This window comes from Rattus norvegicus, chromosome 10 (assembly GCF_021556685.1).
Source record: "Rattus norvegicus strain SHRSP/BbbUtx chromosome 10, alternate assembly SHRSP_T2T, whole genome shotgun sequence".
Lineage (NCBI taxonomy): Eukaryota > Metazoa > Chordata > Mammalia > Rodentia > Muridae > Rattus > Rattus norvegicus.
In genome coordinates this window covers 93,645,561-93,672,500 of record NC_141543.1, presented here as the reverse complement: position 1 = coordinate 93,672,500, position 26,940 = coordinate 93,645,561, and the positions used below count along the sequence as shown (strand labels likewise).

Here is a 26,940-nt window from a genome sequence, read left to right as displayed (position 1 = left end):
CATTTCTTTTTTTTTTTTTTCTTTCAGAGCTGGGGACCGAACCCAGGGCCTTGCGCTCGCTAGGCAAGCGCTCTACCGCTGAGCTAAATCCCCAACTCCGGCACAAATGTTTAGAAGGCAGTCTGATAGGCACATTGTACCAGTTTAACAAAACAGTAGCAGGTCTTTTCCCACCGGAGCCTCCGACCTCCCCAGCCACTGGTTTCTGTCCTGATTTACACCACCAAGCATGAATTCCCTCCCGTGGCACAGGCATTGAATCTGGAACAATCCGGTTGCACCGGAAACACATAGTGCCAATACTGCCTCTGCAGCCGCCCCTTCTTGGCATTTTGATCGTGTAGCATGCGGGGACCACAGCCAAATAGAACTGTGGACAACAAGTCTCCCTAGCAGCCTGCCCAGTGCCTTCCAACATTAAGAAAGTAGGCCAGCAGGACAAGGGTTTCCAGTTCATCCTCAGGTCAGTTTCTTCAGGGATGTGTTGTTTTTAGCAACAGGGTCTTCTGTTTATGGCATGCCACCAACAACAATGGCAATAGCCTTACCATTTTGGGGGCTTCTGGTGCCTCCTCCTTGGCCAACAGTTCATAGAGCTGTAGCCTACCTTGGGCATTGGGATTTTTTTCTTTTTTTTTTCTTTTTTTTTTCTTTTTTTTTTCTTTTTTCCGGAGCTGGGGACCGAACCCAGGGCCTAGTGCTTGCTAGGCAAGCGCTCTACCACTGAGCTAAATCCCCAACCCCCGGGCATTGGGATTTTTATTATTTAATAACCTTATGATTTTTGTGGTCATAGTGGTGTCTTTCCGCTAAAGGATATGCTTTTTAAAATATTTGCTGTTTTTACAATACGTGTATAAATCCTTAAGATGCTCAAGACTTAGGATTATGTAACAGAATCCCGTTATAGAGGATGGATAGGGTCTTGGAATGACCAGCATCATTTTCTCCAGGTATGTGCTAGTTGGTCTTGAGTGGCTAAGGGGAATACAGACTACCAGAGAAATCATAAGGAGGTTCCACGCAGCACGGAAAGATTTTTATCACTTGAGTTAATGTTTTCATCAAAAGAGTAACATTGGGTACAGTGTCATGGATGGGAGACACTACCTCCAGAATCTATGGTCCTTTCCTTCAAGCCATCCTGCCCCCTCATCCTGGGTACTGCTGATGCTTCAGGGCTACTCTGATGATGTCAGCAGGGGCCAGCTTGCCTGACTACTCTGGCACAGGCTCAAGGTCTGCATGGTAACCTGTCATGCCTGCTGCAGGAGCCAGCTTCCTTGTCAGACAGGCTCCCACCCAACACCGTAGCCCTTGCCTTTCCCCTACATAGCAGACTGCTGAAAGGGCCTGGGTTAAAAATCTCTACCCTCCCCACCCTCTGAGTACCGTACACCCCATACTCTGGGGAAAGTATTTTCCATTCCTCAGGACTGACCTAATATCGTTTATGGCCTCCTGATTAGGTTTCAAAGTCTTCCAGAAGCCTTCTACTATATATAGCATTTGGCTTTCTGTTGATTCATTTTGTTTTGAGACAAACTCTCACCATGTAGCCCTGGCTGATCTGGAACCACTCTGTAGACCAGACTGGCCTTCAACTCACAGAGATCCACCTGCCTCTGCCTTCCAAGTGCTGGGATTGAAGGCCTGTGCCTGGCTTGTCAAGTTTTTAAAGTTGCCATTCCACATCTGCCTGTGAGTGATTCTGACCCCTTTCTCTGTCTTCTTCTAGCCTCTTTTGTATTTCTCGAATCTCCTTTCCATGCTGGCCTGCACTGCACAGGCTTGTCAGAGTTCTTCCTTCAAAGATCATGACCCACCATCAGGTTTATCAAAGTCACGAAAGCCCCATAGTGCCATTTTTAAGGTCCTGGTTGGATTGATCAATTAAAAAAATTTTTTTTAGGGGCCGGAGAGATGACTTACTGGTTAAGAGCACTGACTGAGGTCCTGAGTTCAATTCCCAGCAGCCACATGGTGGCTCACAACCATCTGTAATGGGATCCAATGCCCTCTTCTGGTGTATCTGAAGACAGCAACAGTGTACTCAGATACATTAAATAAATCTTTAAGAAATTTTTAAATGTGTATGAGTGCTTTACCTGTGTCTGTGCGCCAGTTGTATGCCTAGCGCCACAGAGATCAGGGATGAGTATTGAATACTCTGGAACTAGAAACAGTTGTGAGACACCATGTGGGTACTGGGAACTGAACCCATCCTTCACAGTGTTCTCCTCCAGAGCAGAATGCTGTTAACCACTGAGCCATCTGTCTAGCCCACATCAACCAGTCTTTTAATCCTCTAAACACAGAGCCACCAGGTCCAGGGACCTGGGCACCAAGCACCTCCTAATTCTCTTAATAACACCTGTCCTCCCTTCCTTCCTTCCTTATCTCCCAAGGCCTGACTGATAATTATGGGAACCTCAGCAGGTCATAATTAGTGTCTCAAATGGCTCCTAGGAGCTAGTCCACCAGGGACTGATTTTTCTTAGGTTATGTGGCCGAAGCACTCAGAAGAAGCCCATCTGCTTCCATGTACTGGCCAGTTTTTTGTTTTTTGTTTTTTGTTTTTTGTTTTTCTTTTTCTTTTTTTTTTTTTTTTCCGGAGCTGGGGACCGAACCCAGGGCCTTGCGCTTGCTAGGCAAGCGCTCTACCACTGAGCTAAATCCCCAACCCCACTGGCCAGTTTTATGACAACCGATACATGCTAAAGTCATCTGAGAGAAAATGCCCCCAAAGATTGGGCAGTGGGCAAGCCTATGGGATGGGATCTCTCTCTCTCTCCCTCTCTCTCTCTCCCTCCCTCCCTCTGTCTGTCTCTCTCTCTCTCATTTTTCTTTTTCTTTTAAGATTTTATTTATTTTATGTATGTGAGTGCACTGCCGCTCTCTTCAGACACACCAGAAAAAGGCATCAGATTCCCATTACAGACGGTTGTGAGCCACCATGTGGTTGCTGGGATTTGAACTCAGGACCTCTGGAAGAGCAGTTGGTGCTCTTAACTACTGAGCCATCTCCCCACCACCTGGTTTTTATTTTTCAAGACAACTCTGGCTATCTTGGAACTAGCTCTGTAGCTCAGGCTATCCTTGAACCCACGGAGATCCACCTGCTTCCGCCTCCCTAGAGCTGGGATTAAAATTGTACCCAGCTACAGCCGCAGCCCACCACTACCTGGGCATCCTGTTAATTAGTGATTGGCAGGAGAGAGCCACTACTGTGGATGGTGTTATCCCTGCACTGGTGGTCCCGGGTTCTAGAAGAAATCAGGATGAGCGAGCCACGATAATAAGCAGCACCCCTTCGTGGTCTCTGCATCAGCTCCTGGCTCCAGTTCCTGCCCTGTTTGAGTTCCTGTCTTGACTGCCTTTGATGATGAACAGTGATGTGGAAGTGTGAGCTGACTTAACCCTTTCCTCCAAACTCGCTTTGGCCACGGTTGCAACAACAGAAACCCTAACCAGGACACTCCATACCCTACAGCCTCATGAGTCAGGCTGCAGCTGAACTTTTTATGGTTTGTTTCATGCTCTTGCGACTCAAGCTGATGGGAGAGCGAAAGCTCCAGACTCCCACTGTCTCTTGGATCAGGCTATTTTTATGGTTGTGTCAGTCGGCACAGTGAGCCAGGATCCTGCTTTCTGTGCGTTGCAGGCTGGCAGGATCTCATTTTTTCCCTTCGCCGTCTGATTCGTCCCATAAGCTCCAACTTTTTGGACCCCAGTAAAGGCTCTTTAAAACGAAATCATCCTTTCTTCACCGTTAGTCCTCGGGCCGTAAGCATTAAGCCAACACCTTCATCTCATTCACCCATGACTTTTTGCTTTATTTTCCACATCAGAAGCTAATGTAGGGGCTGGAGAGATGGCTCAGCGGTTAAGAGCCCTGACTGCTCTTCCAGACGTCCTGAGTTCAATTCCCAGCAACCACATGGTGCCTCACAGCCGTCTGTAATGGGATCTGATGCCCTCTTCTGGTGTGTCTGAAGAGAGTGACAGTGTACTCATGTACATGAAAGAGAGAAAGAAAGAGAGAAAGAAAGAAAGAAAGAAGGAAGGAAAGAAAGAAGGAAAGAGAGAAGCTAATACAGAAGTTCACAACTGCATGTTCTGTTATCACTCCTTCCTTCTGGGAAGACAGCTGAGCCTCAGTTGAATATCTTCTGTCCATAGCAGGGGTCACACGATTGCCACCAGAGCTGTCAACTCTTGTACATGCTGCTTTCAGGGACTTTACAGATTTATTTATTTATTTATTTATTTATTTATTTATTTATATGAGTACACTGTAGCTGTCTTCACACACACCAGAAGAGAGCATCAGATCCCATTACAGATGGTTGTGAGCCACCATGTGGTTGTTGGAATTTGAACTCAGGACCTCTGGAAGAGCAGTCAGTGCTCTTAACCACTGAGCCATCTCTCTAGCCCGTTCCAGGGACTTTAATATATTTCTTTACTCCATTAGCTGTTTCGGGGACACCCTGTACTCAAGGAGGCACACCACCCCATACCAAGTAGAGGATGGTGGTTATCAATGGATTCCCTCCACGGACACTTCGTTCTTAGCTCATAAGGCATTATTTTTCACTTCCTATCATCCATCACAGGGTGCACATGACCCCCACTACAGCAAGGAGGGACTCCATCCCAGACCACACAGGGAGAGGTGACCTTACCAGGATTTCTGCTAGGATTACTCCACCCTCAGGCAGACCGACTTCAATTGTGTGCCTCAGCATCCGGGACAGGGGCCGTGCAACCAGTGCTCTCAACTTGTATTTGTCCAGGCATGGACTGTCCAGGCCTCGTTGTGGGACACTATTCCTGGGGAGACATGAGGAAGCATCTACTCCCCCTGAGTAGGGAATCCGTGACAGGTCAAATTAATGCCAAAGCACAACGTGGAGAATCAGTGAGTTTGTAAGTGTCGCTGATGGGAGTGTGACTGGCGCAGCAGCAATAAAGGCCTGCCCCAGCATGGACTGTGACTCACAAAAGCTGGAGTTCTAGACCTCTGTGTACTGCTTAAAGGCAGCTTGACAGCTGGGCATCGCCTCCTCCCCTCTCTCCTCAGTCTCCTCCCCTCCCCTCCCCTCCCCTCCCCTCCCCTCCCCTCCCCTCCCCTCCCCTCCCCTCCCCTCCCCTCCCCTCCTCTCTTCTCCACAGCCCTTATGTCTTATTTGATCTTTGGGAGGGAGTTTTGTGAATCTGATAGTTTCAGGGTCTTCCTGAGGCTTTAGGAGCCTTATTTTAGAACTTCCTGAGCCTCCAGAATGTTTCAATTCAGGGGAAATTGTTACATACAACACTACTTAACCCTCCGCCCCCACCCCTGCTTCCTCTCCCCAATTCAGTTTCCTCCTTATTAGAATGAGCACACAACACCCTTGGCACGGCTTCTGCATGTGAGATTCAAATAGGATAATGGAGATGAAGAAATCCTGTAAAATGGCGTATTAAAAGCAGAGAGGAATTTTGTTTTGTTTTACAACATCAAAGGGCTCCTATGAGTGACCTGTTGCTCTGTCTCCAAAGCAGTGGGAGGGGACCCAGGTTTGACTGCAGCATCCACATCCCCAGGAGCCCAGAGAGACAAGAGAAGGCTGCAGGGATGGAGGAAAGTGGCCAGGAGCTGCTCATACAGGACGCCTTTTCAGGTCACAAGCCATAGCCACCTTTCTCCACTGAGACCTTAGTGACTCCCAAGAAGGGAGCAGGGTCTCTCTTGGTAGCATCAGCGTTGATAAAGTTGAAGAAACAGATTCTGTAGCTCAGTGGGGAAGCAGTTGCCTAGCACAGGCAAGATCCTGGGTGCAGTCTGGTGCCGAGGGGAAGAACAGGTCAGAGATCAAACTGCTGTGAAGCCTCGAGAGGAGACAGGCCAACCAGTTAGGGAAGAAACCTGTCTCCATGCATCAGACTTTCTGCCACCCGTCAGGTAGGCTACTGGTTCAGCCTGTTTTAGTGTTTGTAAAAAAGTAGGGATTTAGCCATATTGGGTTGACTTGTGCCTGTAAATTCCAGCCAGCACTGGGGAGGCTGAGGCAGGAGGATGTTAGGTTTAAGGCTAATTAGGCTACATAGCAAGACTGTCTCTAGAGACAAACAGGTTAAGGCTGTAGCTCTGTAGAGTGCTTGCTCTGTAGAGGCAGGAGGATTAGGAGTTCAAGATCAGTTACACAGAGAGTCTGAGGTCAGCCTAGGACAACCAGGTCTCAAAAATTACAACCTGGAACAAACCTCAAAGTCAAACCAGCAAGAACAATTGTGTTCTGCTAGTACCCTGATTTTCAGGACAGTAACCCTTCCAGTAAGCTTGCCTGGAATCTTTAACACAAACCTTTGTGGTAGGTACAGCCAGTGTACCTGCTTCTTGGTCTACGGTGATCTAATGGATATTTTACCCCCTTTATCCCAGAGGCCTTGTTCATGGCAGTAGAATGGTCTTGGAAAAGGAACCTCTAAACGCACTAGAGCCTCTCAGAACAATGAAGGCCACACACTGTTAAACCGGACTTGCGGTTTCCAGAGGCATCGGGCACTGTGTGGAATGGGGAAGGGTCTGCACTCCAGTCTCCAGAGCCTGCTTTTGGTAATGCCTACTCTCTATTTCACCTTAACGTTCAGCAGTGTAAGTTAGATGTGGCAGCACCGGCCTGCATTCCCAGAACTCGGGCAAGGGAGGAAGAGGAGGATCCAGAACTCCAGGCCAGCCTCAGCTCCATAACAAGTTCTGAGCTACCCTGTCTCACCCCCAGCCCCCAAAATAAAACATTCATTCATGAAATTCATAGGTCCTGTGGTCTTGCTACACATAACACTTAGAAACCAGAATAAAGTTTCAAGCTGTAATGTGTCTTTTTTTTTCGAGATTTATTCGTTTTGTGTAAATACACTGTATACTGACATCATCTTAAGACACACCAGAAAAGGGCATCAGATCCCATTACAGATGGTTGTGAGCCACCATGTGGTTGCTGGGAATTGAACTCAGGACCTCTGGAAGAGCAGTCAGCCCTCTTTTGTAATGTTAAGGAAAAAGATAAATTACTGTTTTCTTAGGGTCCACGGTAGCTTTATTCCTGGAAAATGAATAGCAAACATTTTTATTATGTTTTAATTATGTGTACCGATCCATGGGTATGCAGTACCCATGGAGGCCAGAAGGTGTCAGATCCCCGGGGACTGGATTTACAGATGTTAAGCTCCCCTGTGGTTGCTGAGAATTGAACGCAGTTCCTTTGGAAGAGCAGCCAGTGCTCTTAATCCCTGAGCCATCTCCCCAACACTGAAAAAAATTATTAAATATGTGGGGGCACCGGAAAGTTGGATCTGCAGTTAAAAGTCTTTATTACTCTTGCAGAGGACCTGGGTTCTGTTCCCAGCATCCATGTGGCGACTCACATCTATAGCTCTAGTCCTAGGGAAATCAGAAGTCCACTTCTGACTTTGTGGGCACCAGGCATGCATGTAACACACACAGACATGTAGACAAAATATGCATAAAATAAAAGATCTTTAAAAAGGATTTGGACGTAGGGACTGAGAGACAGCTCGGTTGGTAAACTACATGCTTTGCGAGCATGAATACCTGAGTTTGATCCCGGCGTCCACATATAAAGCTGAGCGTTGGGGTTGGGGATTTAGCTCAGTGGTAGAGCGCTTGCCTAGCATGCGCAAGTCCCTGGGTTCGGTCCCCAGCTCCGGAAAAAAGAAAAGGAAAAAAAAAAAAAAAGCTGAGCGTTGTGGCATGCTTTTATGTCCTCAGTGCTGGGGAGATGGAGACAGGCAGAGCCCTGAGGATCAGCAGCTAGTTAGCCTAGACTATGCTGCCAAGTTCCGGATTAGTAAGATAACTTGCTTCAAACAAAACAAAAGTAGACAGTAGTTGGGGAACGACATCCTTGTTTGATCCCTGACCGCGCATGCGCGCGCGCGCGCGCGCGCACACACACACAAACACACACACACACACACACACACACACACACGCCCCTCACCCCACACACAGATACATCATCGTACACAAAAAGTTGGGATGAAGTTGTCATCAACAACTGATAATTATGAACAAGTTTTTCATGCTTGTAATGGCCCCGATGAAGGAAAACTTAGCGACGTGTGGTTTTATCGTTGAAAGTTCATGTTGTGTCGGAATGCTCTGCACGCTACAGGACATACTTCTGATAACCCAAAGCCGCGGCCAGCGTCAGATTTCAGAGATGTCCCCTAGGGGGCGGTGCTGCTCCTGCTAAGCGCGATGTCTGGTATTACCGCCGTTCAACTTTCTGGTTTCCATGCTAGGGATGGATCCCCATGTGCTAGGCAAGCGCCCTACTACTGAGCCACGTTCCCCGGCAGCATTTTACTTTAGAAATTGCTTTATATCAGGATGCAGGCCTCTGACTCCCTTTCACAGTGGGTGAGGCTGATCATCCGGCCTCATGCTCTTAGCATTTCGGTAATGTGATTTTTGGCTGATGCAAACAGGCTTCGGCGAAGGACAACTCTGTCATTTTGTTCTTGTGAAATCAGCTGGCCAGAAGGAGTTAAGTAGCTTGGCTGAGTCGGTGTTTAGACCTTTAGAGTGCTGATAGTTCTACGTCCCTAAACTGCCTGGCACAAGACACTTAGAAATCCACCCTCTAGCAGTCAGTGCTCTGGAGGCAGAGGCGGGTTCTGGAAGGTCGTCTTCAGGGCCCCATGGGGGTATCTACTTCTGCAGGCCACATTCAAGGCAGGGTCTCTCAAATGAAGCACTGGGGAGTCAACCACACACACCATACTTACTTGGGTCACCAAGTGGGAGAGGAAAAAGCCAGGAAGGGAGGCCTTTTGCCAGTGGGGCTAAGCTGGATAATTATATTGTTTGGTTGGCAGAGCTGTGGATTGTGGGGCCTCGTGAGTGCTAAGTGCATGGTGTGACACTGAGATACAGTCTTAGGTGAACCATGTGCCTTACATTTCAAAACAAAGCCATCCTTTGGGGCTGGACATGGTAGAGGATGCCTTTGGTTCCAGCATTCAGGAGGCAGAGGCAGATGGACCTCTGAGAGTTCAAGGCCAGCCTGGTTGGCAAAGTGACCGTTAGGATAGCCTAGTCTATCTATTGATATCCCCTCCCCTCTCTCAAAATAAAGGAGGATAAAATAAACAAAAGCAACTTTATGCTAGCTCTGATTCTAAAAATAAGATACTGCATTTAGGAAGGGTTCCTGTTGCTTACCAGCTTTTTAAGAATGAGACCGTGAGCCCCAATATACCAGAGTTACCTGGATTCACCACAACCATTGCACTGGCTCTGGTATGCTTGCTCTCCCCAGCCCCCCACCCCCGTCCCCAATTTGAGACTTATTTAGATTTCATTTGCTCCTAAGCAACCCAGCATGTGTTGCTTAAGATCAATCCCAGCACTTGGGAGACAGATGATGTGGGTGGATCTCTGTGAGTTCAAGGTCAGCCTGGCTCATTTAGTGAACCCCAGGACAGCTACATAGTGAGAACCTGTCTCAAAACACAACAAAAATAAGTGATTGTGGCCTCTGTTCTCCACGTTACAGAGCATCGTGGTGATCCCGGCCCACTTTTCTCCATTTTGCTGTGGCTCTGCCACCCTTCCTTCCCTCGTTCCACTGGTCAGAATTCACATTCAGTCCTTCCTGGGCCTGAAATTTGGACTTCTCTTGGGAGGGTGGGGAAGAACTTGGTTGGACAGAAGTTTGCCTCTGGAAGGTTCCACCAGATGGTGACAGTGTTGGCCTTGGACAGAGAGGTGTTGCTTGGATCTCAACATCGGACTGAAGTTCTGCCTCCACCTATAAATGTTTTCACAGGCTTTGGGGGTGCAAACTGGAGGCTTCACAATCCTGCCTGCCCCAGGGCTTGCCTTGTTCCAGTTCCTAGCCAGGCAGGCCTTGATACTAGTCCATCTCCATCTGCTGCTATCATTCGCAGTCTCATGTCAGTGCGAAGTGATTGTTTGGATCTTTTCATCCGAATGATGGCCACATGCCCCACCCCCTGGCACAGTAACCTCATTGAGAGCAGGTAGGTTCTTTTGAGTTACTTCAGGGGACTCTTTTCTCATCTGTAAACTGGAACTTGGGGCAAGGGGTAGGGAAAGAATTAATTACCGCTGGCCTATGGTCTTTCATGCCTGTAATCTCAGCATCTAGGAGTTCAGGGTAATCCTTGCCTAAACATGGAGTTTGGGGTTAGCCTGTGCTATATGAGGCGCTGTTTCAAAACAAACAGAAAACAAAACCAAACCCCAAATCATAAACAAGAGAGGGAGGGAGGGTAGGGGATTACACACAGGGCCTTCAGTTTTCTCCTCTACAGAAAAGAAAAGCAAGCTTTCTGTTCTGAAACTTGGTAAACCATTAACTTTGAGGTTGAAAGGACCTTAGCAGGCGCTTAACCGCTGGTTTATGAAACGACTTTTGTGTTGCTTTTAAGCCAGGTTTAGGGTGAAAGGAGAATGGGAAGGGCAAGGCAGTGTCTACTGTGTAGCCCAGGCGACACTTAACTCGTGACTCTCCTCCCGCCTCAGCCTCCGGGCCAGCCGATCGCCGAGGCCTCTAGATCATAGGCTGCTTTCCTAACTATCCGTTTGCGCTCACTCCGCCCCTAAAACTGGAGGTTCTGAGCTCTGGAAATGCCGTAAGGGTTTTCTCCGGGAAAAATTATGGTTGGCCCCTTGGAATCCACGTGCTGGCCGGGCTGGCTGGGCGGCTCCAGCACCGTTCGCAACCAGTCCGGGCCTGGGGGGCGGAGAAGGTAGTGACGTCAAAGCCGCGGCCCATTCTTCTTAAAGGTGCAGGCTCCCACCTCGTGCTCCGGTTCCTGTTAGACTAAAATTCGCGCTAGTGTGGAAGTCTTAAAGGCGAGGCGGGTGGTGGGGTACTGGGTACTGAGCTGGTGCGGAAACAGCTCTGCGTGCAAGCCCACTCATAATCTGAGAAGGCAGTGACAAAAGTTTTAACTTGAGTCCTCTCCATTTTCTGTAAAATGGGGGCACCTTCGTCAGTAATAACCTAGGAAAAGTTTTGGTAGAGGCCATCCTGGCCTACATTGGAGGCTCTGTGCCAGTCAAGATACATAGATTGTCTCAAAAAAAAAAAAAAAGAAAAGAAAAGAAAAGACAACTCTTAAGTTTTGAAAGTGTTAACACTCTTTAAGATCTGTCGCGAAACACGGGTTTTCTTCCCTGCTCTACGCTCTGCGTGTCCCCGGAGTCCTCAGCCCAAAGAAGTCCTGTAAATTGATTGGCCCAGGGCCCCACCATGCCTGGCCCAGGTTACAGGTCGGCTAACAGGGTTGCCCTGCAGTTCCTAAAGCCTTCCAGGGTTGCAACCCCGTTTCATCATCCGTAAATGAAGAGGATGGTAATTCCTGCCAACACGCTCGCTATAAATTGTAAACTCCCGCCACGGAGCTAAGTGGGCAGAAGTTTGCCATTGCTGTCCGACACTCTGATGACCTTGAAGAACCGACCCTCGCGGCAGCTGCCTTCTATAGGACGCGGAGCAGCAATACCCACGCGGTCTGGAAAGTTCCAGCGATCGCAAGTCTGGACTCTCCGGGCAGCGCTCCTCCGGGGCGCGGGCAGAGGAGAGCTACTGTGGCCAGGTGCAAGCGCCGTCCAGGCGGCGACCTTGACCTGAGAGCCGCAAGGAGCGCGGGGCCGCGGGGACCCGCCCACGGGGCCGCGGCGTAAGGGCGGGACTCCAGTGGGAGGGGGAGGGCCGCGAGTGGGCGGACCTCGTTGCACTCCGTGCGCGCGGCCGGTCGGCCACGGGGCGGGGCTTAGCTTGCTGGGGGCGGAGTCGGCCCCACCGCTCTCCCAGGCGGCCGCTGTGCGAAGCGGGCACGCGCGGACCCTGCACCGGCCGCGGAGCCGCTATGGGCCCGCCAGGCCCCTGGCGTGGCGCGGCGCAAGGACCGGCTCAGAGCCAGGTGGGCGGGCCAGGAATGAAGCGGGTTCTCTGAGGGTCCCCGGCTGGGAGGCGAATCGAGGCTATGGGAAGGGGTGGGCCTCGCCGTGAACCTTTTTGCTGGGCCTGGGCATGGAGTGCAGCCGAGTCTCGGTGAAAGGGTTTGTTACCGGGTCTCTGCTTCCGTCTCCACGGCTTGTATTTAAGAGAGAGGGGAGGCAGAGAGAGAATGTCCTCTCATTCAGGCCTTACGGCCTGTCCCGTCTGGCCACGGGCTGGCGGTGTGGGGGGAGGGCCAGCAATCTTGGGAAGGAAGATGGACCTGCCTCTCTGTCAGCAGATTTGTTTACAAGTTTCTCTCGATGCCGGACTCGACCTCTCCTCGCCCAGGGCGTTCATGTGCCCGCCCAGATGTTGGGTGGAAGGGCTCAGGCGTTTTGATCTTTTGGCCTCTGAGATCCGGAGGAGCATAATAACCATGTGGCTGAGGAAATGGCCATCACTACCATTGGCCAACGGCTATTCTAGCTTCTTTCTAAACGAATGACGTAACCACGAAGGTCATAGCAACCCTTGAGCCTTAGTTTCCCCCTCGGCAAAGTGAGCACGTTTCTAGATTTCAAAGATTATAGAGGCAAACTCTGGATGAGTGTGCCGTTGTTGAAGTCCCAGAGCATTTTACTTCATGCTTGCTCCCCCATTCCCAAGCCTTTCTTGTCATGGGCTTAAGCTCCATTTAACTGTGGTGTGTGTTTTCAGAATTGAAACTCAAAGATGGATGATCAGGATCCTGGGGGCATTAGCCCCCTTCAGCAGATGGTGGCCTCAGGAGCTGGGGCTGTGGTCACCTCCCTCTTCAGTAAGACCTGGGGAGATTGGGGTGTGGGTAGCTGGGAATTAATGTGGGCTGAGGTTGGAGGCAGTTTGGTTCTAATGAAGAAGAGGGTGAAGGAACCTTCAAACTTACCTCCTTCCCCAGTGACACCCCTGGATGTGGTGAAGGTCCGCCTTCAGTCTCAGAGACCCACGGTAGCCAGCGGTAAGTACCAGAACTTAGAACCAGACCGAGGGGAGCTGCCTGACAAAATAATGATTTCCCAGAAATGGGGTTCCAGTGGGGGAGGCAGCATTCCTGACCACCAGGGCTGACTTGTGTTTCAGAATTGACAACTCCCTCCAGATTCTGGAGTCTTTCCTACACCAAATGTGAGTTCCCTGAGCCCCAGGTCCCTGGGAGGGCCCAAGGAAGAAGTGTTGAGTGTCCCTAGAATACCTGGGGTCCCCACGATCATGGACTAGTGCATACTTTGAGATGACATGAGCCAGCCTTCTGTCCCACACAGGAATATCTGCATAGCGGCCCAGCCCTGTCACCCTGCAAGGCTCCAGGCCCTCTCCTCCTAATGTCTGTTCTCTTTCCAGCACCCTCCACTCTACAGTCCCCAGGGAAGTGCCTCCTGTACTGCAATGGTGTCCTGGAGCCCCTGTACCTGTGCCCAAATGGTACTCGCTGCGCCACCTGGTTTCAGGATCCTACACGGTTCACTGGCACCTTGGTAAGCTCTGTACCAAGGACACACATCCGTGTTTCCCTGAGGGACTCGATTTGGCTAGGCTGTAGGTGTAGGCAGTGTAAAGCCAATGGGGTGGCTATTCAGTGTAGGAAGGGCTTGCCTGGGAGGCCATTCCTTCAGAATGCTTTTTGGTCCTGATGTTGAGAACCAAAACCAGGACATAATACCTGAGTGCATATTAGGGGTGTTTTACTGCTGAATTGCACCCTAGCCCTCCCTAAGGTTTGATTTTTTTTTTTTTTTTTTTGCTTTTTGTGGTTTTGGGTTTTGTTTGTGTGTATGTGTGTGTGGGTGGTGGTGGTGGCAGCCAGAGGTGGCAGGAGACAGGGTTCCTCTATATAATAGACCACACTGGCCTCAAACTCCCAGAGATCCAACTGCCTTCTCCTCTCGAGTGCTGGGACTAAAGATGTGCAGCACCACCGTCCAGCTACCTCCTCAAGGTTTAGGGTGTGACTAGGAGTCCACCTAGAACCAAATGGGGGGCCATGTGTGTAGAGCTAACTGGCTCTTCTCAGGACTCAGAACTATGGGCAAAAGCTGAGCCTAGTCCATTGCAGACTTGTTCATGTCTGTCTTCTTTCCCCTGGGCTGCTGCTGGCTTGGTCAGGATGCCTTTGTGAAGATTGTGAGGCATGAGGGCACCAGGACCCTGTGGAGCGGCCTCCCAGCCACCCTGTGAGTACCCTAGTCATGGGGCGTTGCCTTCCCTTGACTCCGCTGGCAGGGTGGGGAATGGGGTGCTTGAAAGGTTTGGGAGCCTTTAAGTGATTTTCCTGGCCTCTTCATTCTCCCAGGGTGATGACTGTACCAGCCACTGCCATCTACTTCACTGCTTATGACCAACTCAAGGCCTTCCTATGTGGTCAGTCCTTGACCTCTGACCTCTACGCACCAATGGTGGCTGGTGCCCTCGCCCGAAGTGAGCACAGCTCTGGCCCTTGACCTTCCTCTGTCCCTCCTGGGTCCCAGTCCCAGACTCTGCTAGCCTGGGGGGTGGGGGAGTATATTAAACCCTCAGACCAGGGTTGGGGATTTAGCTCAGTGGTAGAGTGCTTGCCTAGAAAGTGCAAGGCTCTGGGTTCGGTCCCCAGCTCCGGAAAAAAGAAAAAAGAAAAAAGAAAAAAAAAAATCCTCAGACCGTGGGGCAAGAGCTGGGTTTTAATGCCTGGCGTCTGTGGCCTGACCTCTTTACACTGTCTTACCAACCCTCTCCTCCCTAGTGGGCACTGTGACAGTGGTCAGCCCCTTGGAGCTTGTGCGGACCAAGCTGCAGGCACAGCATGTGTCATACCGCGAACTGGCTGCCTGTGTTCAAGCTGCAGTGGCTCAGGGTGGCTGGCGCTCACTGTGGCTGGGCTGGGGTCCCACAGCTCTTCGAGATGTACCCTTCTCAGGTAGGCACTCAGGGTCAGGGCCTGGGTTAAAGAGCTCTTGGTAATGTTTAACCAAGTCCCTCTGTTACTAAAATGGCTGTGAAGTCATCACTTCCCTGAGCCTTGGGTCCCTCATTATATAAGGACGGATCTAGCAGGAAGCTAGTGTTTTGCCTAGGTTTTCCTGAACTAAGTCCTGAGGGCCTGATTCAGAGCAGGCAAGCCTGCACTTGGGATGGTGTAGCTGTGGGTGGGAGATGAGAAGTCTGGAGCCCACTTCCCTGGTTCCCGGGTTTAATTAGTGTGTCTGTTTCCCAAGCTCTATACTGGTTCAACTATGAGCTGGTGAAGAGCCAGCTGAATGGGCCAAGACAGAAAGAGCAGACATCTGTTGGCATCAGCTTTGTGGCTGGTGGCATCTCAGGAATGGTGAGTTGACTGCATTGGGGGTAAGGCCACCACAGGTGTCCTACAGGAGTGCCCGAAGGTCTCCACATAGCAGGGCCTTCCAGGGAGCCTGCTTGCTTTCCTCAGCTGCCCTTGAGATGCCTTAGTCCCTCTCAGGGCCTAGGAATGGAGCTGAGCCTTCTCCTCACCTTACCAGGTGGCTGCCACCCTTACCCTACCCTTCGATGTCGTGAAGACACAGCGACAAATGTCACTGGGAGCAGTGGAGGCTATGAGAGGTGAGCTGGGGTTAGTGAGGGTGTCGGTCAGGCCGGGGCCCGGAACTGAGTCCTACTGAGCCGGGCCTTGCATCTGCAGTGAAGCCGCCAAGAGTTGACTCCACCTGGCTCCTGCTTCGGAGAATCCAGGCTGAATCTGGCACCAGGGGACTCTTTGCAGGTGGGTGCCTGTCTGTGTGCATGCACTCCATGCATGATGTATGTCCATGTCATGTATGTGAAGGGGCCTGGCCCCCTAACCGTGGTCTGTCTTTGTACCACAGGTTTCCTCCCCAGGATCATCAAGGCTGCGCCCTCCTGCGCCATCATGATCAGCACTTACGAGTTTGGCAAAAGCTTCTTCCACAGGCTCAACCAGGAGCAGCCTCTGGGCCACTGAAGGTTGAGGAGCAACTGGCTCTTGCCCGGGTGGGAACAGGAGACTGAGCCAAGTGCCTTCCCTCCCAGTCCAGTCACCCAGGCTGTCCTCATTTGGATTCCTGCTGTTTCCCTCCCCTACCTCCGAGACCAAATCTGATGATTCCCTGCTTTGTGTCCCTTATGTTTGTTATAGCTTGGCCCTGAGGAGCCGCGAGCTCGGGCCAGGCGGAATTCCCAGCCATTTGTTCCCTGTCTAAAGATGATGATCTTCTGTGCACTGCTGTGGCTGAGGTGTCTTGGGGGTTTGTGTGCACATGTTGGGGTCTCTAGTTAGACACATGGGAGGCTGAGACAGGAGGAGCGCCTTGAGTACCAGGCCAGGTGCGATTACATAGCCAAATTGCATTTTCACAGAAAAACAGAGAAGGCTGGCATCTCCAGGTGTGGTAGCACGCACCTTCAATCCCAGCACCAGAGGGTTGATGGCAGGCAGATCTGCGGCCTGCCAGGTCTACTTAGTGAGTTCTGGGCCAGCCAGAGACCCTGTCTTACAAGTTTCCAAACACCGTGGAGTACCCAGACGATAGGGGTGAAAGGTTTCCTGTGTGGTAGGTAGTGAGGTCCTTTCAGATGGGACCCACTGTGTTGGGGTGAGAGCAAGGAGCCATCTCCCCAAGAACATGCTAAGGTGGTGTCATTGGGACAGGGTTGTTCTCTTGCCAGCTCTGGCATAACTACAATTTTGGGCTCCATCCCAAAGTTGTAAGTTGGTTAGGCCCATGGCAGGCACTGAACCCACTAAGGCACACCCTCAGGGCTCTGCTAGGGATTAAAGTATTAGAGGGGTCAGATCCAGAATGCACCTGGAGACCCAGATGCCGAAGCCCACACCCTGAATTATGGCCCTATGTGGTCCCACAGGGCACATGCTCCTGGTGTGGTTACCTTGGCCAAGAGACCCTGTTGTGGAGCCCTTACCCCATTCTCCAACAGATGAAACCACTTCAGTCCTCTGGTTTTTATTTGCCTAATCTCTCCCCACATAGGTACCGAGGAAGGGTGACTTCAGAGGGTACACAGGGTTAGACCAGAGGCAGGGCAGCAGGAATGCCAGGGCTGGACCACCTGCTTCTGAGGCAAGTGTGGAAGATGAACAGAAGGAACCAGGCAGCCTTCAGGACCACGGAATGGAGTGGCTTCCCCAGGGGACTGACGACCTGTAACCTGGGCGTCCCTCCTGGCCCCACCACTTCCCCATGTAGCTCCTGCCTCTTTGGCAGGAAGCTGAAGCAGGAAAGAGGCTCAGGTTGTCTTTCCCTAGAGACCCGAGGCTAGCTGGGACCTGAGGCTAGCTGGGTATTGTTCTTGAAGGGTGGCCTGGGGTGGGGGACTCAAAAGGTGGCAGTTGTCCATGGCCCCTGGCAGGTGGGGCTGGCATTGCCCTTGCTGCTCCTCAGCTGGGGCTGAGTGCTGGGCTGCCCTCAGGGCTGTCGCTCACCAGGCATTCGTTGGATTTGAAGCTCGCCAGGGACTTGCAGCTGGGGATGGAGGCCAGGGAGCCGCAGAGGCCCAGCATGGAGGGCGTGGGGTCCTTCCCTGGGGAGAGAGGGCGGGTAAGGCTGGGCCAACCGGTCTGCGTGTATGTGGGGAGGAGGTCCTCATTGGTGGGCAGAAAGGGGGCTATTCTCATGTCATCCCTAGGAGACACGGCCTCTTCTGCAGCATCAGCCATTTTTAATTAAACCTTGATTGAACATCCCTTGCACAGGGCTTGAGACACTGTGTCATAAACCATCAGTTTATGTCTCTGTCTGCCCCTGAGGTTCAGCCTCTCTTTGTCCATTTATTAAGCACACAGTGAGCATTTGCTCTGTTTCACACTCTGGGGATACAGAGAATGGACAAGACATGGTCCCTGCCCGCGTGGAGCTCACAGTCTGGTGGGACACACACACACACACACACACACACACACACACACACACACAGAGTCACAAACACAGTGTGGTTAGGTTACATGTCCAAAGCCTGCCTTGCCTCAAAGTCAAGTTATCTGATACAGTATAATTATATATCTATATATTAAAGAAAAAAAAGACAGGAGGTCCAGGCATGGGGGGAAACTAGGAAGGGCGTAACCAAGGTGGAGGGGGGGGGTCAACACAAAACGCATGCGTTGAAGTCCTGGGCATTCACTCGGAGGGAGCCACTAATTTGGTTCTGAGCTTCCTGGCAGCCAAAGAGAAGGGGAAACATTGGTCAGGCAGGAGTTCACAGTGTGCGTGTGGGAAGAACTAACTAGGCTGAGGAATCCCGGGAGTAGCCCTGTGAGGATGTCATGACAGTAAAAAGCCACTGAGCCCTCTCCATACATGCACCCTGGAGGTTCCTGTTCCCAATATCTCTAATTTACAGATGGAAATAATGGGTCGGCAAAGTACAGAGGCTGACCAAGTTTAAAGGTTGAAGAGGTACAGCCCAAGTTGGGACTTTTTTTTTTTTTTTGAAACCCCAGGCCAAGCTCCTCATTGGCATATAAGTACAGGAAGGGCTGAGAGAATAAGGGGTTCAGCCATGGCCTGACTACCGGGCCTGTTCACTTTCTGAAGTGTGTGGGCAGGGTGTGCTCACCGATGGGGCCCCAGGGTTCCTCGTCCCTCTTGCCCTCACCCAGGCGCTGGGAGTCTGAGCTCAGGCTGGCCTCTGCAGACAGGGGCTCCGTACTCATGAAGCTGTGTCTATAGCAAAACAGGAAAGGGTGTGGGGAGTTACCCACAGCTCCAGGCCCTGCTTCCTGGGACTGGGATGTGGGGACAGCATTCGGCTGAGGCTTACCTCCGAAATAGCTTGGAGTTGCTGGCACCCTCCGGTCTACTGAGTGTGCTCAGGGAGGGCCACTGGTTGACCAGGGCTGTGGTGAGCTCCTTGGAACCCTGGGCCAGGGGGGCATGGTCACCGGGGATCAGACCTGTCCTGGGAGGGGGAGGGGGATCAGGCCTGGCTGGGAGAGGGAAGCAAGTCTCAGCAAAGGTGGGGGCCAGGGTTTAGAAAGGAAATTTGAGTGGTAAAAAAAATGGGGATATATGCTGCTCAGGGAGGGTGGCACATGTCTGGAATTATGGCACTAGGATCTCTGAGGTAAGAGGCTCACAAGTTCTGCTCCTTAGTAAGGTGGCCAGGATTAGTGATGGAGTGTTTAGAAATCAGTTGGGATGTTGTCGGGAGGAGAGTAGAAAGGGTGGGTGTTCTTGAAGGGGTGGGGTTTGTGCTAGCTAGCTGGGTCAGGTTCGGGGAGGTAATGTTCCAGGTTGGGGGAGGGGGTGTCACTGGGTGATGCCTATCAGAGGTCTGTACAATGGGGATGGTGCACAATAAAACAAGCCTGCTTAGGTCCTGTGAGGAATGGTTGGTGTCGCTAGCTGATGGGTATTGGAAGCTGCCAGGTTTTAAGGTGGGGGGCAGGTAATGTTTGGCCACCACAGGATCTTGGGAAAGGGGATGGGAAGAGTGGGCTGATGCGAATTGGATGTCCTCATGATCCCATCCAATGGAGTCATGTTGGGGTTCACAGGGGTCAGGGCGGGAGGCGGGCTCACAGCTGCTCCTGCAGCTCCAGGATCACTCCTTCCAGCTCCCGCTTCTCACGCTGATTTTGTGCCGCTGCCTCCTCCAGCTGCAGCTGCAGCCGCCGGTTCTCCGCCTCCAGGTCCTTCAGCTGCGACTCCCGCAGACGCACCAGCTCCTCCAGGTATCCCTGCGGGGCGCCGGCTCAGCCCGGACACCCAAAGGGGTCCCGGCTGGGGTCCCAGCCCAGGCCCTGCCCCCACAGCGCCCAGCTCCCCGCGCCTCGCCCCGCGCACCTTCTGAGCGTAGACAATGCGAAACTTCTGTTCCATCTTGTGCCACTTGTTGTACCAACTGTCTTCATCGGCGACGAGGGGCAGGTAGGGGTGTTCTGGTGAGTTGTCCTCGCTGGTGCTGCTCTCTGCACTGTGCCTCTCCTCCTCATCCGTCAGGTAGTCGTAGCTTAGGAGCGGGAGCAGTGGGTGGGGCCGGCTCCGCCCCGCCTCGCCCCACTAGCACCCCAACTCCGACCCTTGGGCAGTGACACCAGGATGACACTCAGCGCCCTTCCGGTACCCATCTCCTCACCCACCGCAATAACCGGGCTGCTCACCTTTGGGTGAATTTTAGGTAGGGTGTGTAATCGATGACCACCGGCGTCTTCCCGTCCAGAACTTCGCCCTTTAGACAGAAGCTGGGGCAGAAGAGCCACAGAGGTGGGGGGAGGGAATGAGGGGCGATGGACAGTTGTGGGTGAGAAAGTCCCCTTCACCACCGCCAAGCAGACCCCACCTGAAGTCGATAGCGCTGAGTCCGATCAGCATCCCTGTGAGGACAGTGGCTTCCTCTCGCAGCATGATGGCTCCGGAGTCATAGAACCGTCTGCGGAGAGAAGAAAGCTGAGACTCCAGGGAGCCTCCCCCTACCCAGGGTTTCTCTGCCTGGCGTATTTATTACAGACTTTCATGGAGGAAGGAGACTCCTTCCAGCTCAGCACCTCCTTGGACTGTCACTGACTGGTACCTGACCCCGCCCCGATCACGGTGCCTGTTTCCTGACCAAAAAAAAAAAAACAAAAACAAAAACTTTTCTGTTCCCTGGGCTAAGCAACCCCTATCAAAGCACTGGGTCACCTCAATCCTTTAAAGCAGGGAGCAGGTCTTAGTCTTAGTGCTTGTCACACAGTAAGTGAGGCCCTCAAAAGAGACCTTACTCTAGGAATAGAATGTAGTATAAAAAAAGTCAAATGGGGGGAGACCCCCAATACCTTCCACCACAACCCCCCCCCACACACACACTAGCACATTCTGCCCTGGGATCTCTGATCCTCAGGACCCAACTTCTCAGCAAACCCCACTCTAAGCACTGACGCTCTGCACACTGGTACCCAAGAACAGAGTGACTGCCTTTGTTTGCAGAGCTGGCAGGGATATGTGTGGTAGGTCATGGCATAAAGCCAAGTAAAATGGCCTGTTACTGAGGCCTCTGTAGTCCAGTTACCATGTCATCTGGGGGAAGCCAGTTATCATTGCATGCTGGAACTTGTAGTCCAGGTATTGACGTTTGCTATGGGGATCTGCACCTTAGGCAATGCATATGCATACGACTGTCTGAGAGGTCTGACCTGGTAGTTCGGTTGTCCCGAAGAGCTGTAGTGATGTATTCTGACATACGCTTCTCCATCAGAGCCACCCGGATCCACGCCCGGCCCTGAAAAGCACGATCACCTTTAATTGTCCCAGAGGAACCTATTGTCCCTCTGGTGTGGTCCACATTCTGAGTGCTTTGGGCAAAGGGTAAGGACTGGACCCCTATATCCAGAGCAGGGGTCAGGTGTGCGGACCCCGTCATGGCCCCTCACCTTGGCTCGAGCTGTGCTGATGTTCTCCATGTTCTCGATGCTGCTTACGCAGTTGTTGGGCACTTTGCTGCAGGCCAGCCGGATATAGTCCCAGAAGCCCCGTTGCCCATCTGAGCTGAACCAGCTCACTGGACCTGCTGGGGCACAAGCTGAGCCAGGGCAGGGAGGGGACTCAGCGATACCGGGGAGTTTGGAAAAGGTCCACGTCACAGAGCACTTGCATGCATGAGCTCGAGCCAACATACACACGTGTCCTGCCACCCCCAGCCTAAGCAGCAGGCTTACCAGCAGAGAGGGAGAGCTGCATGCAAGGCGACGGAGTGCTGTGAGCACATGACCCTCTCCCCAAACTCCCAACACCATGCTTTAGTCTCTCTGTAGGGTCTAGAATGGGGCCCTGGACCAGGGATGGGGTCTAGAATATCATACAGGATATTGGGGCGGGATGGTTGGTGGAAGCCACAGGCTAGGGTTGGAAGGGGTAGGTGAGGGGCCTACCTTTAAATCGGTGGCTGAGGATCTGCTCTAAAATGGCTGCGAAGTTAACAAACTCCTCGGATGAATCATCGATGGGTTCTGCTGTGTACTTCTCTAGCAAGGTTTTCACAGAGAACCTGGGTTGGGGGGGAGGGGAGGGGGAAGGGAGGGTCAGATGGGGTGGTGGAGGAAGGGTGTCAGAGTAAAAGGCAGAGAAGAGGTCATGAAGGGCTTGGGTGTAATGGCGGGGGGTGGGGGGTGGATCTAGACTGAAGAAGGTTCCAGGCTAGATGGGAGGAGACGGAGGGTGGCGGGTAGGGGGCTGACTAGCAAAGTGATGCAGAAGACATGGTGGCCAGACAAAGGAAGCTCTGGGGACAAGGTATGAGAGAGGGTAAGACGAAATGTAGAAAAGAGAGCAAGAGCTAGGGGACAGTCCCTAGATGCTTTGTCCCTGCCACCCTTCCGAGTGGCATTTTTCAAACGTGTGAATTGACGCTCAACCAGGAGTCAGAAGCCAGTGTGAATCCATGCCCCCAAATAGTCTTTCGATATTGTTGGCAGGAGCTTTCCTCTCTCTGCGGGTGGGGGGCTCACCTGTACCACAATGTATGAGCCACACCCAGGAATGTAGGCAGGCATTCGTGACCAGGTGGACACTCAGACCTGGGACCTCCCTCCTCCCCCCTCTTTTCAGCCACCCACACACCAGCTGCCCCAGAGCGAGGCAGTGTGGAGCCTGGAGTGTGGGGGCACAAGGCAGGGTGTGGGTCCCTGGAAGGGATCTGGGGACCCAGACACTGGTTTCTCAGGAAGGAAGATAGCCAAAGGAGGCAGGCGAAGCCAAGGGGTTGGAGCCAAGCAGCCCTCACTGCTCTCTGCATCCTCTATCGTCCTCGAGCTAGAGTCTCCATTTGCCACCTATGCAGTGGAGCGGAACAGGGAGAGGATGTGAGCCTCCTAACATCTCATTACCGCTCTGCTTCGGGAGACAGCAGGAGCCGGGTGCCCTGGGATACAGGAGGGACTTGGGTCTGTCCTTTTTTTCTATCCATGTTTAACCAAGCTGTGCAGGGTGCCCAGAACTATATTTCACATATATGTCCTCACCACAGCCCCTGGAGATAGGTCCTCTCATGACAACCTGCCCCCTAGGCTCTGAGACAGACTGACCAGTCATTTAACTTGGGACGAGGCAAGCATTTTGGCCCATTCTCCACCCTTGGCTCTTTCTGCTCTGTTTTACAGCTTCCCAGTGGCTGTTCTAATTCCCGAGGCTTGGCCAGTGCGCTGGCTCAGTGGATAAAGGCACATGCCCCTCCGCCCATTGACCAGAGTTCAATCCCAAGACCTACATGGTGGAAGGAGAGAGCCCATTCCAGTCAGCTGTCCTGTGACTTCCGTACTCACACGGTGGCACATGTACACACGGTTAAATAAACAGATAAATAAATAAATAATATTAAAGAAGAGAGTACTAGCCAGGCATGGCGGCACATGCCTTATCTGATCCCAACACTCAGGAGGCAGAGGCAGGAGGATTTGTAAGTTCCAGGACTGCTTGCTCTACACAGTGTATTAGGGGACAGCCAGGACTACAATAGACCCTGCCTTTAAAAAAAAAATTAAACATACAAACAATTACTGAGGAGCTGAGTGACCTCTGACCTCTACTTTAGAAGCCTCCAGTCATTAAGCACTAGTTACTAAGGCTCCCAAGAAAACAGCACAACCAGGAACCCCCTCCCCATCACCTTCCTTTGGGGTTACCAGAGGATGGAGCCTGAGACCAGATCGGTCAGTGTTAGACTGTGCTAGGGGGAAGCAGGCTGCTGGATTCAAAGCCTTTTTCCTTGGGTGAAAATAGAAATATTAGCACTTGCCCCATTCCACTTTAGTTCAGATCCCAGAGAAGGGTGGGAGAAGGTGAGAGTGTATTGATTACTGGGCACAGGCCAGGTGAGGAGGCAAGGCTGGCCTGGCCAGCAACTGGGCTTTGTTTTGCACACCACCGATCTGTGGTCATCTGGGTCAGACTTCAGTAGAGGCCTGGGGCTTGGTCAGCTTGGCAACCATCTGCTGTCTGTCCTAGGGGGGAGTGGAGAGCTGCTCCGAGCCTCTAGGAACCCCATGGTGTGGTCCTGGTTAGGAGGAGGATAGCTGCTGGGGTTACCATGGAGACAGGGAGGCCAGGGCCCAGGGGAGCCCTCAGCCTGCTAAAGGGAGCTGCTGGAAGCTGGAGGAGAACCACGTGACAATAATGAGGTAGCAGGGTCCCTCAGGATTTGGAGAATTTGTCATATCCCCAAGCCCCTAAACTATTCCTTGTTCCCCACTCTGAGCTACCTCTAAGTCCCTTGAACCTCTCTTTCTCCGACTCAGGTCGAGTGGCTTTTTCTCCTTTTCCTACACAGTTCTCCTGGCAGGCAAGAGAAAAAGATGCACCTAGATTGTCAAGAGAGGGGCCAGAAGGGTGTCATTGAGATGTTTCTGTGTGCCAGGCACTGGCTAGTATCTAATGTGACACACCATGACCCATTCTTTGGTGTGGCTTTTACACCTAAGATATAAAACCTAAGAAAAAACACCAAAGGCTCAGAGCATGACTAGGAGACTGCCCCGGTGTTGCCCAGATAAATACTGAAGCAAAAACTCGATCCTAGGACTCTGTAGTTCCAAGGGCAGAAACCACACAGGCAGGTTTGGAGTACGAAAGGCAGGGATGGCATCTGTGCTTGTGTCACAGACGCACATTGGAGCCACCTTCTTACAGGGGGATGTGCACAGCACTTTCGAGACACAGGGAAAGGGATGCTCTGACACAGAGGCAACATGGCTCGGTACATGTTCAGAATCCAAAGGAACACTGGGTAACGGGAGACTGGGCATCAGGTGGGCATGATTTCCAGGAGAAGGAGCAGGCCTGAGGTTTATGTTCAGGGAAGTGGGGCTGGCAAGAAAGGACAACTCAGTCTTGAGCCCGGGAGTACTATGAGCCAAGACGCAGCACCCCGCTGAACATGGAGGCTGCAGGTGGAGAAGGCAGCTGGCGTGGAGATCCCAGAGGGAGCAGCAAGGACAGGTGGGGGTTTGGGAGAGAGCCTGCATAGCTGGTGGCTTTCGGGCCTCAGGGCAGGGCAGGGAGGGTGAGTCACTGAAGGCTCGAAGTGAGAAGGGTTACTTCCTGGTGTCCAAGAAAGAGAATTTTCCTAGCCCTGCAACCGCCCCACCCTCAGGGATTTAGGGATCTGGGCTCCCAATCGTCACTTGGACTCAGAGCCTCAGCTTCTGCCTTCCTAGAACAAGGTAATGAGTACCCTCACCTTCTTCATTGGATGGGTTCAGGGCCTTTGTGCACAATTGGTGCTGTCACTGGCTGCTGCTACCCAGAAACACCATCCTTGCTTTAGGGTCGAGCATAGGAAAGTCTCTCAGGAAAGCTCCAAGAGGCCATGCTGGCAGAGGTGGCAAGAGGGGACTTGGAGGACATCCACCCCCCAACCCCATTGAGTCCCCTCTGCCCACCCTGCCCCCACTGCCAGGAAGAGAGCCAGCCATCCTCCCTCCTCCCCCACTCATACACAATGTCACTTCCTGGTTCTCACAGGAAACTGCAGTGCCAATTAAACTCTCTTCATCCCCCCCAAACCCCAGGCCAGACATAGGCCTGGCTTAGCCAAGAAGAATAAGGACCGACATTTCAGCCTGCCTCCGGGTTCCGGACCCGGGAAGGATAGAGAGCGCGTTCCTTCTAACCCTTGCTGCCCTGCCTTTTCTCAGCGGCTGCAGAGCATCCTCATGGGCATGCTCAACCCTTAGATTTCTTAGCCGGTTCCAATCACTCTCACCATCCCACCCCACCCCGACCGCTAGCGGCGCCCACCTGCACACGGTGATCAGGTTCCTGCGCTCCACGATCACGTTGCGGGAAGATGCTTTCTTGGAGGGCAGCCCCAGAGCCATGGTGGTCTGGACAAAGCTCGCTTCCATCCAGATGTGCGGCCACTACTGCCGCCGCCCGCTGCCCCCCACCCCACCCGGCGCCCCGGCCCCCCTCGCAGGATCACGCCTGGGCCCTCTGCCCCCGGGGGCCCTTCGTCCTCTTCACTGCCATCCCTCGGCCTGGACACCTAGGGCCGGCCCCTTCGCTCCCTCCCCCAGCAGCGATTCCGGAGCAAAACAAGGCCGGGGAGGGAGCTCTCCGAGGTGCTGAGCCGGGGCTCGTCACCCCCTCCCCCAGTCGCCCGTCTCCCCCTCCCTCCTCGGCCGGTGACGTCAGGGCCATAAGGCCCCGCCCCGGCAGCCTGGGACCAATCCACAAAGGGCGCAGGGTTTGGGGGAGGGGAAGGACTGAGGCCCTTGAGAGAGCGGAGGGGGTCCCCCGGAGAGACAACGGAGATTGTATAGAGAAGGGCCCTTTTCTCCACCCCCACACTCAGGGCTGGGGATCCTCGCCTAGCATCTCAGCTTTGACGCTTCCCTTGTTTCTGACCTGAAGTCGGTGCTGTCTGTCTTAGATTTCTCATTGTACCCTGAAGAATGGAGACCCTCACCTCCTTATCCCACCCCTACCCCCTATCCACTCATCCCAGGCTTGCCAGCCCGACCCAGGCCACTTTCAGAGACTGAAGGTAGCATTAAGGTGCTAACACTTCAGAAACTAAAGGCAGCACAGAAGTTGCCTCTTCTGTCTACCTCTGCGGGGGCTGCATTCATCTGCGCTAGCCAAGCAAGCCAGTCTCTCCACGGGTGGGGGATGGGAACTCAGCGAAAGCATTTGAGTCGAGAGCTTGGAACCACTAGGATAGGGATTTGGGGTTGCTGGCAGTCTGGCATCCTGAACTCCAGGCAGGTTCTTAGCAGCAGCCACCTCACCGACCAGTAGATTTTAAGGATTTAAGTAGATTTACATTGATAGGGAGGGCCGTCAAAAATGGTTAGCTTTTAGCTGGGCGGGACTTGGAAGCCCAGTTTGGCTTCTGTGCTACCCTGGGTTCCCATGTTGCTCTTCACGTCCCGGTTTGCCTGCTCCGTTCCTGGTAAACCACTTCCAGGATTTGAACATCGCCCGTGTTCGATTGGGTAGCTCCTCTT

At 52.5% G+C, this 26,940-nt stretch overlaps 2 protein-coding genes across 21 annotated transcripts; one reads left to right on the top strand and one right to left on the bottom strand.

Annotated features, from left to right (window-relative positions):
- The first annotated feature begins 11,259 nt into the window (after nt 1-11,259).
- Nucleotides 11,260-16,221, top strand: Slc25a39 (solute carrier family 25, member 39). 4 transcript variants are annotated; one of them, XM_087573213.1, is made up of 12 exons: nt 11,260-11,643; nt 12,708-12,807; nt 12,928-12,987; nt 13,110-13,154; nt 13,371-13,504; nt 14,133-14,200; nt 14,320-14,444; nt 14,746-14,919; nt 15,218-15,327; nt 15,503-15,584; nt 15,664-15,744; nt 15,848-16,221. In XM_087573213.1, the coding sequence occupies exons 2-12, from the start codon at nt 12,723-12,725 to the stop codon at nt 15,961-15,963; spliced, it is 1,080 nt and encodes a 359-aa protein (XP_087429339.1). In that variant the 5' UTR covers nt 11,260-11,643; nt 12,708-12,722; the 3' UTR covers nt 15,964-16,221. The 4 variants fall into 4 exon arrangements, with proteins under 4 accessions (XP_087429339.1, XP_087429337.1, XP_087429338.1 ...); XM_087573211.1 differs by lacking the exon at nt 11,260-11,643 and adding an exon at nt 11,860-12,109; XM_087573212.1 differs by lacking the exon at nt 11,260-11,643 and adding an exon at nt 11,860-12,548.
- Nucleotides 16,222-16,947: 726 nt separating this feature from the next.
- Nucleotides 16,948-26,092, bottom strand: Rundc3a (RUN domain containing 3A). 17 transcript variants are annotated; one of them, XM_087572316.1, is made up of 11 exons: nt 25,730-26,092; nt 21,868-21,983; nt 21,370-21,518; nt 21,133-21,218; nt 20,301-20,390; nt 20,122-20,202; nt 19,805-19,970; nt 19,541-19,698; nt 18,780-18,941; nt 18,576-18,682; nt 16,948-18,173 (listed from the first exon to the last, which is right to left on the bottom strand). In XM_087572316.1, exons 1-11 carry the CDS (start codon nt 25,834-25,836, stop codon nt 18,154-18,156), a joined length of 1,242 nt encoding a protein of 413 aa, XP_087428442.1. In that variant the 5' UTR covers nt 25,837-26,092; the 3' UTR covers nt 16,948-18,153.
- Between the last annotated feature and the right edge of the window lie 848 nt (nt 26,093-26,940).

Excerpts from the sequence above, each read along its gene's own strand:
- Slc25a39 (XM_087573213.1), top strand. The coding sequence starts at position 12,723 with ATGGATGATCAGGATCCTGGGGGCATTAGCCCCCTTCAGCAGATGGTG. Across the intron at positions 14,201-14,319 it reads AGCGGCCTCCCAGCCACCCT|GGTGATGACTGTACCAGCCA; the intron begins GTGAGTACCCTA and ends TCATTCTCCCAG. Across the intron at positions 15,585-15,663 it reads AGCAGTGGAGGCTATGAGAG|TGAAGCCGCCAAGAGTTGAC; the intron begins GTGAGCTGGGGT and ends TTGCATCTGCAG.
- Rundc3a (XM_087572315.1), bottom strand. The coding sequence starts at position 25,836 with ATGGAAGCGAGCTTTGTCCAGACCACCATGGCTCTGGGGCTGCCCTCC. Across the intron at positions 19,699-19,804 it reads GCATTGTCTACGCTCAGAAG|GGATACCTGGAGGAGCTGGT; the intron begins GTGCGCGGGGCG and ends GGCGCCCCGCAG. Across the intron at positions 18,942-19,540 it reads CTGGAGCTGCAGGAGCAGCT|GCCTGATCCCCCTCCCCCTC; the intron begins GTGAGCCCGCCT and ends TCTCCCAGCCAG.